Here is a 17,014-nt window from a genome sequence, read left to right on the forward strand (position 1 = left end):
CTCTGGTGGAGGTACCAGAGCAGGTAGAAAGCATCCTGCCTTTGCATCTCACTGCAAGCCTCCAGGTGGGCTGGAGACTTCACTGCAGCTCCCACAACCTCTGAAAATCCAGGTATGTTTCTGGCTTGGCATCTAACTCAGGTGAAATTCAGTCTTCAGCCTGGTTGCAGCAGACAGGAATGGTGAACCTGCATGAACTCAGAGTATTTCTCCCCATCTCTGACTGTGAGCAAACTTGTTGGCTTGCACAGGTCTAGCAAGTGCCCATGGGGTGTGTGTATTTTTAGATGCTGGCTTAGAGGATTAGCTAATATACAGGTACACTCAAGCAGATCTGAGGGAGCTCAGATCTAGGAAATTGCTCTATTTGTATAGAAAGGGCTGAGTATCAAAGTTAGAACCAAAGCTGAACCTATTTTTCAAGCAGGTTGAACCTTGTACAGACTCATTTTTTTAACTCAGGTAAACTGGACACTTGAACACCTTTATCTCCTGAAAGCTGGCTGTGAACTGGCTAGAGATGATCAGTCAGAGGTGAACCCAGCAGGAAAAACTTCAGCACTAATGTCTTCTGTACAGAAACTTCCCCATTCTCCTCCCTCTCCAATCACTTTGGTCTGATCTTTCTCTGAACAAAATTATGTCCCCACACCCCTCACTTGATCTGGGCTTGGGGTCTCAGCCTTTACTGGTGAAATTAAATCTTTTGAGGATAAACAGGCTTCTGTTTACTGACTGATAAAACAGTCCACTCTGGGTTAAAGATTTGCAAATATCTATGCTCACCTTTCTGCCACAGTCGATTCTTCTTAACCTGTGTGATGTGTCTGCCCAGCTCTAATTTATGCCAGGAAAGGAACTAAGCAGCACTGTAAATTTCCCAGTGATGGACTGACCAGTTTATGCTCCAAACTGAGATTGTAACTGTGCTCACAGAGAAAAGACAACAAACAGACCTAAACATCACTTAACCACAGCATTCTGAATCCACAGCCAACCCCCTGGGTTCATTGCTCCAGTTCTCTCTAAATAAAGGCAAGAGCATTTAGAGAACAAAACATCAAAAAAAATTTGAGCAGCAAAAAATGCCTTTTAGGAAGCAGTGATCAGACCAATGTGCCCTGGACAACTTCTTTCTCCCCACAACCTACCATCATGTTTTACAGAATTTTTTACTTATTGACTCTTGCATATGTCTCTCTATGTTTCAAAGACAGCTTCCATACAATGCCTGAAGCTGTGTCTGTAGAAAGCATTTGATCAGCAGGTCACCTCCTTCAAGTGGAGCTGCTTGTTGATCCCCCCCTGCACAGAAAAGCTTTGCAAAAATTCTGGGTGTTGGTAAGGAAAAAGCAGTTATGACATAGTGCAATTGTTGCTACCAGTGTCTCATCACTAGAGATGGATGAGATTTCCAGCTGTGGGTTCAAATAAAAGGATCTCAGAGTCTGAAACCTCTAGTATGGAATGAAATTATTCACCTGGATTTCTGGCCATCCAGGAGCCTGGCAGGGACTGTGATCCAGACTCACATTTAGCACATTAGGCACTTTTATCCATTCAGAAAGCCAAACAACCTTATGTCCTGAAGCTTTTCCATATCCCAAGCCTTCCCATATCCCAGGGTTGATAACCTAAGCACAATCATTCATTGAGATGCAGACAGCATCAACACTGAACACATGGATGTTTATCCAAATCAAACTTCATCATAAATACCTCTGGTCAGTCTCTAACTTTCAATGGTAAAACTCACTACCAGGCCAATTTTATATGGTTTCATTTTGTTGCATCCTCAAATTCAATCAATGATGAAAATCTGTTACCTAATTCCCAAATATTTGCCTTTATCCTCCCCTGTCCAGGTAAAATCCTCACCATCTTACAGCTTCACCACCCAAGAAACAAGCTCACTGTCCAAGTTCCAGCAACAGATGACTGTGACAAGCTGTGCTTGGGAAAGGGGCAGCATTTAGCTCCTGTTTGTAAAATAGGTAGAACACTTCAGTAAATTTGTGAGCCTTTAAAGAGCACTTCTAGAAGAGGCAAAGAGCTGAACATTCCCTTCTCTAACCTGCAGCTGAGAATACACTCAGGGGAAATTACAAGTCAAATTACACAATGATGAAGTAGAAGAAAAAATGTAGCAGCTGTGGATGGGAGAAGGGTAACATTAGAAAGAAAATAGAAGAGAGACAGAGTGAATTTATTCCTTCTCAACTCCTAAATGGTTAAATTGCAATTGCAAGGAGCCAGCTACCATTCCCTTTCATTCAGTAATCACATATTCTCATAACATTCATCAAAGGACTAATACACAGAAATTAAAATACTTGCCTGCAAGCTGAGAAACACCACAGGAACACATTTGTCCCATTAATACACTGCCAGGACATGCAGTGACAACCACCAGTGCTTTAAAGACTGTCAGCTCTCAAATGTCAAACATGAATCTAATGATTACAGGAACAGTCTCACTGGGAAACCACCAGTGTAGGGGTGGTACTGGTCAGGCTGTGTGCTACAGGCAGCAGCCACCAACAATATAACAAATGCACAGCCACTGTCAGCTCTCCATGGCACATCACAGCTGAAGAGGAAAGCAAACACAAACCCCATCACATTTTATCTAAAGCTGAACTGCTCTTGGTAAAATGGACATACTAAGCTAGTGACTACCTCCAGAAATCTTTCTTTGACTGCCCAGGTAGACTTATCTTTTATGAACACATCTAATTTAATTTTTAATCCATTCATTTTTTCATTTCAGCATCTTATGACAATGAGTTACACAATTCAATTGTGCACTGCATGAAACAGTTTTTATCTTGGTGTAAACCTCATGGCCATGCAACTGTTCAAATTCTCCTTAGATGTGTCATTTTATCTCAGACCTTCCTGCAATCTTTTCTTTTCCCAGAACATTTTTTGAGGAAAGGGCTACAGATGGATTTTACATCTTAATTGCTTATACAGCCTCTGGAATACAAGACCATTTTGGGGCACAGCTTGTATTAAAAATTCTACCCTGAGCTTTAAGAACCTTTTCCTAGCACAAGTTTCATTCAAATGAAAACATACCCATATAATGATTTATTTTGTCAAATCAGCATTTCCCAACCAAGAGAAGTTCCATCAAGGAAATCCCATTAAAAGCTTTACCCTGCTCACCTGCAAATGTAACAGAGGTGATTTCTGTTTGTAGTTTTTCCTCTCTCTGCTCTCTGGATGAACTGAGGCACTGAGAAGCTTCCCCAGCTCAGGGTCCCTGCTTTTTGGTGCCCCAGACTGCCCATGGTAAAAGACAAATGACTAGAAATTCTTTCACCTGATGCCAAGCTGCATCACCCTTCAGAAGCCACTGGAGCTAAGCTGGCTACTGACAGCCAGGGATAGTGCTGGAATACTGAACTCATGCCTGCTTTTGAAACCAGGGCTTCTTGAAAGTGGGGACTTGCCCTCTGAGGAGCCCTGGCACAGCACTCCAAGGACACCCAGTTCTGCTCTGGATGACCAAGTACTGCATGCAGACCAGCTGGGCACTGGCACTGGGTGTCACTGGGAGCCTTGAGCCAGCAGCTTCAGAGGTGAAATACATGCAAGGAGCAGGGGAGCAGGGTCTGGCTTCTAGAGGTAAGATCTTTAAAAGTCAGTAAAGAACATCTTGCCATGCTTTAGTTTTGATTCTAGTTTTACACCCTTCCATCAATTATTTCTACACACTATACACCAATATTTCTACACACTATACACAAGAACCACTCTGACCCTTCTCTTCTTCAGGCTAAACAATCCAAGCCTCCTCAGCTTCTCTTGGCCTTTTCTTGCATAATCCTTTAATCATTTTAGTGGCCTTTCACTTGACTCACTCCAGTGATCCCATGGCCTTCTTGTCCCAGGCAGACCAGAACAGGACAAAACACAAAAGATGTTGAATTTCTGGTGCTGAGGTGAAGGCTCACCTCCCTGAAGCAGCCCAGGAATTTGCTGGCCACAAGAGTGCATTGCTGGCTCGTGTTCAACTTGTCCAAGAGCATCCCAGTTCTCTGCAAAGATGTTTTCCAGTCAGTGAGCTCCCCATGAGTGTGCTGGTGCAGGACTTTGAATTACTCTTTGAACTTCATCAGGTTCCTGTTCACTCCTTTCTTCACCCTGGTGAGACCCAGATCATCTGATGCACCAATCAGTCCTCCCAATATCATCTGCAAGCTTGCTGAGGGTGGCCTCTGTCCCATTATCCAGGTCATTGACAAAGCTGTTAAACAGCACTGGCCCAGCACTGCCCTTCACATCCCTTGCCACATTCAGCTCCAGATTGCTTTAGCCTTCCCAAGTCCACTCCTGCATGCTCAGGAATTTCTCTGTATTCCTCCTCTTAGGTCACCTGCTTCCACTTCTGTGCTTCCTTTTTAGCTGATGAGCTTTGTAACAAGCATCTTGTTCAACCATGCAACCTCTGCCAACCTTTGCTTGGTTTCTTGCACAAGAGGACTGTTCTTGAGACTGAAACAAGTAATACTTGAAAATCCACAAAAGCCCCTGATCCCCTCTTCTCTCCAGCATCATATCCCATGGCATCTCCCAAACAAATGCCTACAGTGAAGGTCCATGGGTGCACTCTTTCCATGTGCCTTGCAGAACGATGCCAGTCATGCAGAATGATGTCAGAGTGGTTCTTTTACAGATAGCCATTGGCACCTCAGGGAGCTATCTGATTGCTCAATATTTCAGATCCCTCCTTACAAAAAATGAGGACAATTGCCTTTCCTACCTCAAGGCTGTAACATGATAATATAATATGTTGGTCATAAAGCAGTATAGAAGCCCCAGTTACATCTGACAGAGATACATTAGGGAAAAAAAGAACTTAATCTGGTCTCAGAAACAGATCTTAAAACATTCTCTGTTGTAAACAGTTCTGGCAGCAAGATCCACTCCCAGCTTACTTGGTTGCTGTACCTTAGTTTCCATATCTACAGGTGTACCATTTGTGACACTTTTGCCTGGGGGAAAGGCTAACCCAGCATCTCCTCTCATCTGAGAGGGCTCAGGCATCCCCTAGAGGCCTCACCTCATCCCCATCATCTTCCTCTTCCTCTTCCCTGGCTGGGCCCATCTCCCAGCCTTAGCAAACACTGATAAGCTGCAGCAGGCGCCAGCTATCTGTGTGCACAGATAGCAGCAGGTATCAGGCACAACAAACACCAGTGCCACTCCCCCTCACCTGGGGGGCCCACCCTGACACCTCCTGGAGCAGCTCCTCCTGACCCAGTCAGGAATCCTACAGAGGATTCCTGCAGGAGCCCACAAACAAGACAGGGAGTACAAATCACCTCTCTGCCTTCATACTGGGCAGAATAACAATAATAGAAACAACAGAAGCCACCTCCCTCCTCCTCTTCAATACCTCTTCAGTGGAATTTTAGCATCTTAAATTCACTGACATGGCTCTAGGTTTTTGCTGCTCATACTGGAAAATTCACATCTTACAGGCATTAAAAATAAAACTCAACATTCCCAAAACTTAATGTTATATCCTAGCTCCTAAATAGTCTGGCATCCTGGTGGATATGCATTTAATATCAATATCTGACCTTCAAAACAGTCATGTTTGCTCTCAAGCAGATGTTATCTCAAAGACATTTACTCATCTAAAGCAGGATACCTAATTAGCCCTATGCAGGGCTAGTCTTCCATTACCCATAAGGACACTGAGCCAGGAATTAAATTGCACCTCAGACACCCCGTCCTGCATCTTTTAGCTCTCTCCTAATACAAGACATAATTTTACAGAGCCCTGGTCCCCAAAAAACCCCATTCTCTGCACTGTTTGCTGGCAAAAGAATAAGAATCCACACATCATGGTTGATCTATATGGGAGAGATGTCTGGAATTAATGACAGTAGCACAGCTTCCTCAGTGGACATTTCTTCAGACCCCACCAGTGACTGTTCCTCCTGAGAAGAAAAACTATTCATGAAGCTCTGGCAAAATAATTACTTTGTCACAGGGTAAAACTCTTCATGTTTGCCTAAGGGAAACACATCCCTTCCAACTGCTTCACCTCCCCTCCATCACAAGTAACTGATGAAAGCTTGGGATGAAGAGGAGGAGAAATTAGGATACAGTAATGGAAAAAGAAAGAGGCTGAGACATGTATTTCTGGCAGAGAAGTGAGGAACTGCTCATGGCAAGACAGAATATATAAACAGAAGAAAACAAACACAAACATAAATCAAGATTAACACAGAATGATTCTGTCCCTGTGCTGGGCTGGCTGTGTGCTGGGCTGTGAGAGAATTATGCCACCTGGCACTCAACTCAGGCACCAAAAAGCTTTGGGTTTGTATCTCATGGCCAGACTAACTCTGTTTTACAGCTGATGTAAGACAGGAACGAGGAAGGTGCAAAAAAAGGAATTTCCTTGCAGTGGCTGTACCTCCTCAGACCAGAAGTACAGTCCCCACCACTTGTACAGACCAAGTGTCCTCTGTCCCCAGCTGCATCAAACACTTCCAGTGCATCCAGTTTGGGAGGGCAAGAGCAAGGTCACTCTCACCCATCCTATGGCCACAAACCCTTTGATTTAGCACTGTGTCACTGCTACAAGCACTTCACTTTAGAGAGCAACCACTGAGCAGCACGACTGTAGGACACAGAGGGACTCTCCAGATCAGCTTTTAGTGCTGTAAACGTGGAGAAAAATTTGTCATAGAGGTAAGAAGGATCATGGAATACAGTTTCAATCAGCCTCCATCAGAATGTGCTCCAAAACTCACTTTTATCAAGTCACTGTGACAAACTTGGCAACCAAAATGCATTGAGTTCTCTCAAATCTCATTTTACAAAATCTTCTGCTCTAAATGAGATGTACTAGACTCAAGAATTCAGGAGCCTAAAACTCAAGGAAACTTGTTAGAGATTATTTTCTCTATAAACAAGACAGCTCCTCTTCAAAAGACTTAGGAACTCTATGATTTTATTTTAAGCCACATTTGAAGCATATTTCAAAGAACACATTCCATATGACTTTTAAACCTGACTGTGTCTTCTATCAGTAATTTGTGATCCTCAACAGCTTTGGGGAGTTTTCTGTTTTATTTTAAGAAGCCTTTGCTGTTCACCTTTAAGCACAGTTCATATGCCTGCATCAACACATAAGAAGGTACCCTCAACCTTTTTTTATTTATGTTTCTTAAATGCATCAGCAAAGATTAAAGTGTGGTTAAGCCTCTCCTTTTATCTTAGCATAATTCATTTTACACCATATCAACCTTCTCCAGGGCTGGATATTTGCATATTAATAATAAAGCCTGCTTTTTAACTCCTCCCGTTAGCTTAACATATTAAAAAGTGTTGATAGATAAGATTTGGCTCTCAAATTAGTGGTGGTGGCAAAGCAGAGTCCGAATTATTCCATTAAAACAGAGACAGCTATGTTTATTGTCCTCCCACATTTGAGTTAAGCTGGAATTTCACTCAGAGAGACTGTCCTGCTCTGATTATGATGGAGAAGGTGTAAGTTTGATTTATTTCCCCAAACTGGCAAAAAACATTTGGGAACAATGGTTTTACTATCTTTACTGTTTCCCATTTTTGGCATTCCTGTACATCCTTTCTGAAGTGCAAAGAAACTGAGGATGGCTTCTTCAAGCCAATTTATGTGTGGGTTGCAGTCAGAATGAAGAAGCCTGCCCCTCTCCACCCCATCACATCTCCCCATTGCCCACGTTGTGCTGGAATTACTGGTGGAGCAGCTGCATGGTTAGCAGGGCCAAGGAATCAATCTCCCTACAAATGAATCCTCTCCCCTTTCATTTCCTGCCAGGTCGTTTCCTCCTGCACAGCTCCTCCCCTCCAGCAGCAGCAGAATGGAGTGGTGCAGCACATGGTTACTGGGGGCAGAAGATCACTCCTGACAGCAGCTGCCACTGCAGCTCAGACACAAAGCTGCCAGAGTCAAGCCAGCTTTGGGCTCTTGCAGTTCAGTATTAGGGCAGGGAGCTCAGGCTAGACTGATGCCCAGCATGTGCCCACGTCCTCAGCCAGTTTTTATCCACAGACAGAGAAAAAACATTGATACACAACTGCAGTTCTTTCCAGCTCTGCAAACACCAGTGCTTGAGCTCCTCTCACCAACAGCCAAAGCAGCCTTTGCTGACTTTGATCACTGAACCAGATCAAGTCTGCAGGATGTGAAAACAGCAACCAACAGAAGCTGCTGTATTCCCCCTTGCACTGCTCTAATCTCCCCATTCTCATTATTTCATCTTATGGTTTTTGATGCCTCATAAAGCTCCAGTTCCTGGAATCAATGGAAGAGTATCTGCCTCACTTAAAGAAAAGACCAAAATATTACCTGACCTCTCTGCAGAGAAATTCAAAGGTTAAGAAATGTAGCCAATTCATTAGGACAATATTAGCCCAATAAAGAAGCAACCAAATTAAAAAAGGAAATCCATCACTACCTTTATGCCATTCCCATGTTTCTGTATTTAAAATATTAGGATTTTTAATTATTTATTACTTTAATACCTAAACATGTTTGTCTTGAAATTACTTCAAGTGACCAAAAAAACACAAACAAAACATGAAGCCAAATTTGCACTGATACCAGTTGTGCTTGCAATATCATGCCCTAAAGATGGCTATTGCTAAGAGTGCACCATTTATCATGACTGAATGTCTCCTTTTTCCCTACAGTATTTCTTGAATGTACAGTGCAAAGTTGTAAAATACACACCATAAGGTCAACTACAAATGGCTACAGAAATACGCCTGCTCTGAGATTCTGAGGCTTTGGATGGAGGACCTGACCTCCTGTGGTCTGGAATTCAGAAGGTGAGCAAGAGAAGCACATACTCAAGTTTGAGGAGAAATTCTGGTAGAACAGTTTTCTACTAGCAAAGTGGGCTTTTTCTGCCCACAGCACAACAGCATCACATGTAACCTCAGATCAGACACAAGCTTTTGTACCTACACCTCTCTGCTAAGTGAAAGAAGGACCTTGGAAAGAATTGCATCAGTAGAGATTGTATCTCCTCCAGACAAACTAAGTGCTGCTGCCCAGAGACTCCAAATTCCAAGAGTCACTTGAAACAAACAAACAAAAAAAAACAACAAACCAAAACCAAACCAAAACAAAACCAACCAACCCAAAACCAAACCCAGGACAAAACTGACTAACAAACACTAGGTCTAGTACATCAAGGTCACTTTTTCCCTCCTAGATCCAGGAAAACTACTAACTTCATTTCAGCAAGAGTAGTTGTATTACCTAACCCTTATCTGACCCTTTTTTATCTGTTCCTCTCAAAAGAGGTTGACAGCACTATCTTTTGATACCACTATTTGCATGAACTCCATCAGTAGCACCCATCACTTCAAAGCACAGTACCTGCACCAGGCTTGAGGCTGCTGCCACCAACACCAAACCCAGAAGAAAACATCTGTGAGTCCTTGTTCTATGCTAAACCAGAAAAACAACTCCTATCTAATCTACTGACTTGAGAATTCAAAGATTTGGTATAATATCAACAGTGAAAGTCAGGATGTTGTGTTCAGTTTAACTACAGGGGTTATCAACAGCTGTATTACCCTGTAGGTGTTCACTCAGCCTGACCCTGTTCTTCCTCAGGCTGCACCCCACTGAAGCCAGTGGAAGCTTTGCCTCCTCAGCTGGGCCCTACATTAACTTAATTAAACTTTTACTGTTTCTGGTTGTGTGGATGTTCAAGATGGGCATCTGCCCTTATGGAAGAAAACTGAGATAACTGGACAGAATCCTTCATTCCCATAAGGTCCACAGAATATTTTGCTGTAACAAGCTGAATACTGACCAATAGTGGTGTATTTGTTAATACCACCCATTTTTGAGACAGTTATACACTGTGATGTCCACTCCCCTTTCATTCCTGTCCATCCTCTAGCAAAAAAAAAAAAAAAAAAAAAAAATATATATATATATATATAAATTAAAAAATCAACCCCATCCCTTGCTTCAAAACACTTCAGACAATCAAGAGCTTATCTAGACATCTCAGTGATTTTACAGTGTTACACATATCCTAGTATCACAAGAATATGTTTTACCTTGAGGCAAATGTTTTAATTTATGTGCATGTGAGCTATTTGCAATACCTCCACCAAATGGAGCCCATATAACCCGTCGGATGGCTTTCACCCAATCTTCCATTTCATTCTGGGAATTAGCCATGAGCAGGAAAGCCTCATGATTGACAGGCATCTTTTCCCGGTCCCCTGCACCACCTGAAAGACAGAACACAAATCTCTTTTAGCATCCAGTTCAGAAGAGAGCAACCAAAGTTTAACACTGCCAAAAATCTCTGTTAAAATAATCAAATTATTATTTTAATTGAGCAGCTTTACAGACATTTCCTGCTGATGTGCTGCAGCACCCACAGAGCACAGGCTGATAGAAGATCAAAGCAGAAGTGCAAAACATGCATTTCCAGTGTGGGAAACCTGGAGATGATGTATCTGCTGTCTCAGCAGTAAGAAAAGTGAAAGCACAGGCCATGACTCTATAGTAAGACATTAATTCCACATACCTGTGCTTTGGTATTGAGAGATTTTTGCCCAAAAAGAGGGACCAAGTGAAGTACACAACATTTCAAAATGCTTCAGATGTTGAAGTCCACTTTCCCCAAGTCTCTGGGATATTTAAAATCTCTACAGAGAAAGAGACCCATTCTGGTTTTGGATCCAATTCAGAAGAAAGTTAAGAGCTGGGGATATGATTCTGGCTCTTCCACTTGATGTAAAAACTTTAGGAGCTATTAATGCTGGTGTGCAACATCTCGAAAAGCACTGACCAGAATATTAAATTCTCAGGATGTCCCAAAAAACTGTCCCTTGTGGATACTCCAATACTTGAAACATTTTGACCCTGCTTTTCCTGTTTCTTTTTTAGGTCAGCACTCATTCCAAAAATTGACATCTTCCCCTCATCCTTTATTTTATGTTCCAGAGCTGGATACAACCAAGTGAGTGCCACAAACACATAAAGGCTTTATTAGAGCAGCCTCTGTATGAAAAGGCTGCTGATGCTGTCCAATTCAGCAGCTGCATCCCCAGTGGCCTGGAGCTTCTCCATCACCATGGAAACTGCCTTTGGCTTTGCTGCAGAGATAACATCTGAGCTGTGTGTCACTGCCATTTCCACACTTGCCTGGCTTTCAGCACCTACTGGCAAAGCTAAAGCTGCCAGCCTGTGCTGAGCAGCTGAGCCTGCCTGCCCGTGGGACTCAGAGATAAGAGCAGGATGATGGGATGCTGTGGTTCCTGCAGAGCTGATTTAGCACACACACAACATGTGCTTCTTAAATCCTGGCTAATCTGGGGAGAGAAGCAAGCTGGGAGCTGCCTGCAAGCCAAGGAAGTACATTTTCTTGCTATTAATTGTTTTCTTGCCTTGACACACTCACAGAACATTTACTGATTTGCAAAGCAGGAGTGGTAAAGTGAGATGTGTTGGGAAGTATTCTGTGGTTCTCCGAGAAGCAATTCACTAAACTGGGAAATGGAGGCAGCTTTCAGTAAAGGGCAGAAACAACAGCCACCAGGGACTAGTTGTGCAGCTTAAGAAACAAAAGCCATGATGTTTTTTCCCCACATGTGCTCAAATCCTCTTGGACAGTCTCTCAATTTTTAATATACTGAATTATTTATATACCTTAAGGTATAAAAAGAGAGCAGCTCTCTAGCTCAAGGATAGGATGCAGGCATCTGAACAGATCAATGTCCCACCACATTCCTCTGCAAGGATAACATACTTCATCCTCTGCATGCAGAACTGCCTGAGCAGGAAACTGCAGTCTGTGAAATTCCTGTCACTGCCCAAATCTTTTCTACCAAAATCCTCAGCCCTGGTGAAAGCAGAGCTGTGAAGTCTAATTCTTACACCTTACCCAGCAGAGCTACTGACACTCCCTTTTTCACAATCAAAGGTTTCATAGGAGACATGATTAAAAAAGGCTTTCCACAGCCCTCAATACACATCAGAAATGTGTTTCAGGATGTGGCATTTGGCAGATGGATGGCCTGAGCCCAAGCTAGGCCAGTGTTCTTTAAAGGAATGAAACAGACTCAAGAAGACATTTACTGTATGGGTCCCACCAACAGCAAACAGCTGAGTTTGGCCAAGGTAAAAATACACCTTGTTCTTAAGTTTAAAGAGATCTGCTGAGATCTTGCCCATCCAAGCCATGAAGGGCAAGAAGAGAGCAGAAGTTTGCCTCAGAATTAATCACAAACTGTAAATTTAGTGGAATTAGCTGCACTAACCCATACAAAGATTGCCATAAGAAGCACAATAAGCAGAGGATGAAGATGACTCACTGGACTTCTACAAAACTGGCATCAAGGAATCACTGCACCAGAGGGACCTGACTGCAAATCCCCTGCCCCTAAGATGTTACTTTGGACAGCCAGCTGCTTTCTAAACCTTCACAGACAGTTTTCATGCAAACATTTGGGGAAGGGGGGGACCAAAACATTTATACTTCTATTTGAGTCTGCAAAAAGCAAAATCTGGATGGGAAAAAATCAGACCTGAGATTCTGCCAAAGAATACATATAGCTCCTCCATATTTGGCTTTCCCCACTGAAACTTAAATAGGAGCGAGGTCATGGCCCTCCAATCTGCCTGTGGGAGAGTCAGTAGTGACTAGACATTTAAGTACAAGCAAATGAAGGCAACTCCACAAAAAGGGCAGCTTAGAAATAATTATAAAAATAATAATGAGCACTTCAGAATTGCTTCTAATGTTAATATGATGTGACAATGCAGTGGAGAGCATGGAGACCCACCTGTAAACATTTTTTCTTTTTTAATAACATTTTACTCATATTTCTTTGTACACTTGGCTGGTTCCTTTCACTACATCCTTGAGGCATCAAGCAGCAAAATTAGGGGTTACTAAAAGACAGAGTTCAGACACGTCTCTCAACATTGCTGTGACATTCAACAAGTTTTTCAGTCACAAGAAAGAGAAACAGCCAAATTCAAACACCTAGATCTTCTTAAAAAACAACAAACAACCCAACAACCTTCACAAATAAATGAACAAACAAACAGCCCAAGGAAACAACATCACCAGAAACTTCTTAGAAGTCTAGAATTTTACCTGAAATTCACAGAGGGTTTCTTCTATGGGCTCAGACACAAACCAGGATCCTAGCATGGATTTCAGGTTTGAACTGAAAACACAACACTATCAATTCAAACACACCAGACTTTAGGAATTGTTTTAGGAAGACAATTTCAAAGCTTTATGCCCAGAAAAACTTGGAAAGAAAATTTTAGTTTTTCCTCTCACAGCAGGATGAAGTTCATATTGAGCTAGTGAATTCACTTCTCTGCCACTAAGGGAGCTCCAGCCCTTACTGGAGTTTAACATCAACTCTAACCCTGAAGCACACAAGCTCTACTTTTATTGTGTGAATCAAACAGGGCATCTGTACTCAGCACCATGATGGGGAAGAACACTCTGTTAATGATTTAAACACAGACACGGGTTTTCATACCCCTGAACAGAATTTCTCACTCATCTTTAATTAAGCTTCTATATAAACAAGACTGGGCCTCAGAGACAAACCCTGCATAGCTCAGGATTGCCATGGGCAGACATTCCAGTCCTTTTGCTCAAAGCTACTTTCATCTCCAGACCAGAGACAAAATAAAACTGTCTGCAAGCACAAACAGAGTGCAAGTATCTCAAAAGATGTGGCAGGAACAGGGGTCTGAACTTTGGGGATGGACAGTCCATCTGCTTTAGCTTTAGCCTGTGACCAGGGGATCCTGTATTCATTCCTGCTGCAGATTTCCAGTGTGTGCTGGACAAGATGGATTTCATCCTTACCCATGAAGCAAGGTGGCAGCTCTGTTTGCCTCTCATCCAGGCACACAGAAACCAAACAACTGGGAGTGGGAAAGGTGATGGCAAAATGTCACACATGCAGTAAATGTAAGAGCCCAGAAGGATTAAGGGATTTGTTTGGTTTGTGCTCCCCATCCAAAAGGCTGCAGGTCCCAGCTGGCTTGGCTGCTGTCCCAGGGCACCTTTGTCAAAGTGCTTCACATTCCCTGGGAGGTATCCTTGCCTGGGGGCAGCAGTTTAGCTCAGTGCAGTGCACAGATGCTCTCTCTCCAGGAGCAGGCTAACCCCAGCTGGCAGAACTGCTCTCCTCTGCCTCCACTCACAGTTTCTTCATTTCAATGGCCTGGGAGCCATGACCTGCTAATGGCAGCAGGCACCTCAGAGTAATGTCCACCTCCTTCTTTCAGCTTTCCCCCATGCCCCCAAAAAGGAAGGTTAAATGCAAAAGCACCGGGACTAAATCTTGCTAGAGGTGAGATGGGGTCCTGCATCAGCAGCAGGAGTCAGTCTACTCTTCAAGACCATGTTTACTGAAAATTCTTTTTTTGACCACTCTTAGGTAAGCATTGACTGGAATGTGCAGAACACAAGGAATCATTTTGTTACATTTACTTGTCCTGCCCAAAGAACCTGCAACAGACAGGCTGCATCTCTGCCTTTATGCAGCTCTTTCCAATGAGGAAGAGCTAGAATTTTTTGTTTGCCTTGAGCCTCATTCACTCAAGCTTAACCTTCTTAGGATCACTCATGAAGCCAAGCCTTAGATCCCCTTTGTCTGTATGGAGCAGAAATCGAGGAGAACAGGCCAGGACTTCTGCATGGGAGATGAGACTATCTCATTGCATGTAAAAGGAGGAACTTTTACATTCTCAAGCAAAGCTGCTGTTGGGTTCTGAAGCTGGCAGCTTCTTTCTTTGCTTAAGTACCTTCTTTTACTTCCACCTCCCTTCCACCCATTTCCTACATCCTTCTCACTGATGTGCACTGTCCTTACAGGAGCCTGCTGAGCAGTCACACGTGGCAGTAACCTGTGTGTGTGCACACATGGCATGCTTGTTTGCCCTGCTTTGGTGTGGACAGCAGTGTGGTGGTTCAGGAAGGTGAGATCCAGCTGGGGAAGGGAGGCTGGAGGCAAACACAAGGTCCAGCTGACGTGCCTGCCCCCAGTGCTGCAGCAAGTAGGGACAGGAAACCTCAGACTGCAGACAAGCAGCAGCAAAGACCTTGACAAATGGTCAAAAACCACCTCTCACTGCTGACAAGAACAATTGCAATGATTCATCTTCCCTGACCAGGTTTTATGATTGACTTCAAGGTGAGTATCAGAATTTGGGGCTCAAAGATCACCCAGATAATGAAAGAAGGTGAAAAATGAGGGGATGAATTCTGTCAAGAATAAGGGCAGCTCTGTTAGAGGGAATTTTTCTTTGCACAGCAGGAAAAAAAATATCAAAGAAAACCAGTCTTGATCTTTGGATCAAGAGACAAAAGAAATATCAATGAATAAGCAAAAGTTCATTAAGAATGCTTTGAGTTGACACTTGAAACCTAATTCCTTTCCTTCAGTCTTCTTACCTTTGATTCCAGCTACTCTGATCATTTTCCACCCCAACCAAAGGTTTTCAAGAGCCTGAATGCTGGAGATAGACCCTATTACATCTGAATCCTGGGTTAACTTGCCACCAGCATCAGTTTAAACACCTCTGCTTTTTTTTTCTTTTTCTCTTTTTTTTTCCCCCCTGAATTATTCTTCAATAGAAAGGGAAATTTGCTGTGAATATGAAACTCATCTTTAAATAGTCCATTTAGGCTGCCTGAGAGCAGAAAAAACAGCAAGCAAAATCTGAAGTAGTCAAGGAGTGAAATAAAAGCAAGGAAAACTGGGGGTTTCCCAGCATGGTTATGATCTGAGAGGAATTAAACAGTACAGTAAATAGTGATGTGTGCTTGCCATGATTTTTTTGTTTGTATCTGTCCATCTATCCCCACCCACCCATCTATCTAAATATGGAATATATGAGTTGGAAGATGATTTGGAGCTGAGTAAATGCATTATTGTATTTTAAAAGGCATACAAAACTAAGAAAAAACAAGGCACAAGAATTTATTATCACTTGGAGTGAAAATGAAAGAAACAAGCTTTGAATCAAAATACATTAATGGTGTCACAGCTCCAATGGAGAACATAATGGCATTTTTTCCTATAGAAATAGGCACCTTTGTAGGTGAAAGGTGTTTCATTTCCACAGTTTGGAAGCAGCTGAGGGGGATTTTAACATTCAATATTCATTAGGTTGTGGCAATGAGAAAAAGGAAATCTTAAATACCTTTTATTGTTATGAGGAAGTTCAGCTCAAACTGACACAGTTCACATTTTCTTAGGGCAGGGTTTACAAGCATGCACTAAAATCTCATTGACTTCTCAGTCAAATATTAAATGCCTAATTTCCTTAAGCACTTTTTATTTCACCAAGTTCCGTGGTAATTACGAGTAGAAGTTGATAAAATTTTCCAAGTCTAAATCACTGCAGAGGCTTTTGATGAGTCTGTAAATGGTTTTTTGATACTGCACCTTAGACCTCATTGCAGAGAATAAAGCAAAAGCAGGCAAACACTCCAAAGCCGCTGCCATCTATTAAGCAATCCAACAGCCCTGTGATCTCTTCTCCCCTCCCATGCCTTCTGTGGTTTCAGGAGCCATTAAACTGCTTTAAAAATGCACCAACAAAGGGATGAGACCTCAGAACTGTGGTTTCTTATGCAAAAACATCTGACAAGATTTAACATGAACAGAGTCACTAATAAAGCTTCTCTGTACTAGTACATGGACTACAGAAAACCCTTATGAACCTAAGGCTAGTGATCTGTGTCAGCTGTCAGGATCAAGTGTAGGATTGCTAAAACTATATGAAAAAATGAAGATTAAACTAAATCTTTGGCCTGTTATACCTAAAACCAGTGTCTGGCTAGCTTGACTCTCCTGCCTGGAGATGTCTTTCTTGATAATGCATGTGACCTTATTACTCTAGACTTTTATCTATTAATTAAAGTGAAGAACTGTTTAAGACTACCAACCACTTCAAACAAAGCAATACTTTGGAAATAAACAAACC

At 42.5% G+C, this 17,014-nt stretch overlaps 1 protein-coding gene across 9 annotated transcripts in view; it reads right to left on the bottom strand.

Moving 5' to 3' along the window:
* ARHGAP22 (Rho GTPase activating protein 22) overlaps positions 1–17,014 on the bottom strand; it is a 123,211-nt gene that overhangs the window by 25,965 nt on the left and 80,232 nt on the right. For 3 of the 9 annotated variants that reach the window (XM_056494606.1, XM_056494605.1, XM_056494608.1), the window contains exon 2: positions 10,141–10,201. The exons of 1 other annotated variant lie outside the window; for it this stretch is intronic. In XM_056494606.1, coding sequence (XP_056350581.1) covers positions 10,141–10,201 — 61 coding nt within the window. Of the gene's footprint in view, positions 1–10,092; positions 10,270–17,014 lie in introns of those variants that run through there. 5 more of the 9 variants (XM_056494603.1, XM_056494601.1, XM_056494600.1 and 2 more) reach the window with 4 other exon arrangements.

This window comes from Oenanthe melanoleuca, chromosome 6 (assembly GCF_029582105.1).
Source record: "Oenanthe melanoleuca isolate GR-GAL-2019-014 chromosome 6, OMel1.0, whole genome shotgun sequence".
NCBI classification, from domain to species: Eukaryota; Metazoa; Chordata; class Aves; order Passeriformes; family Muscicapidae; genus Oenanthe; species Oenanthe melanoleuca.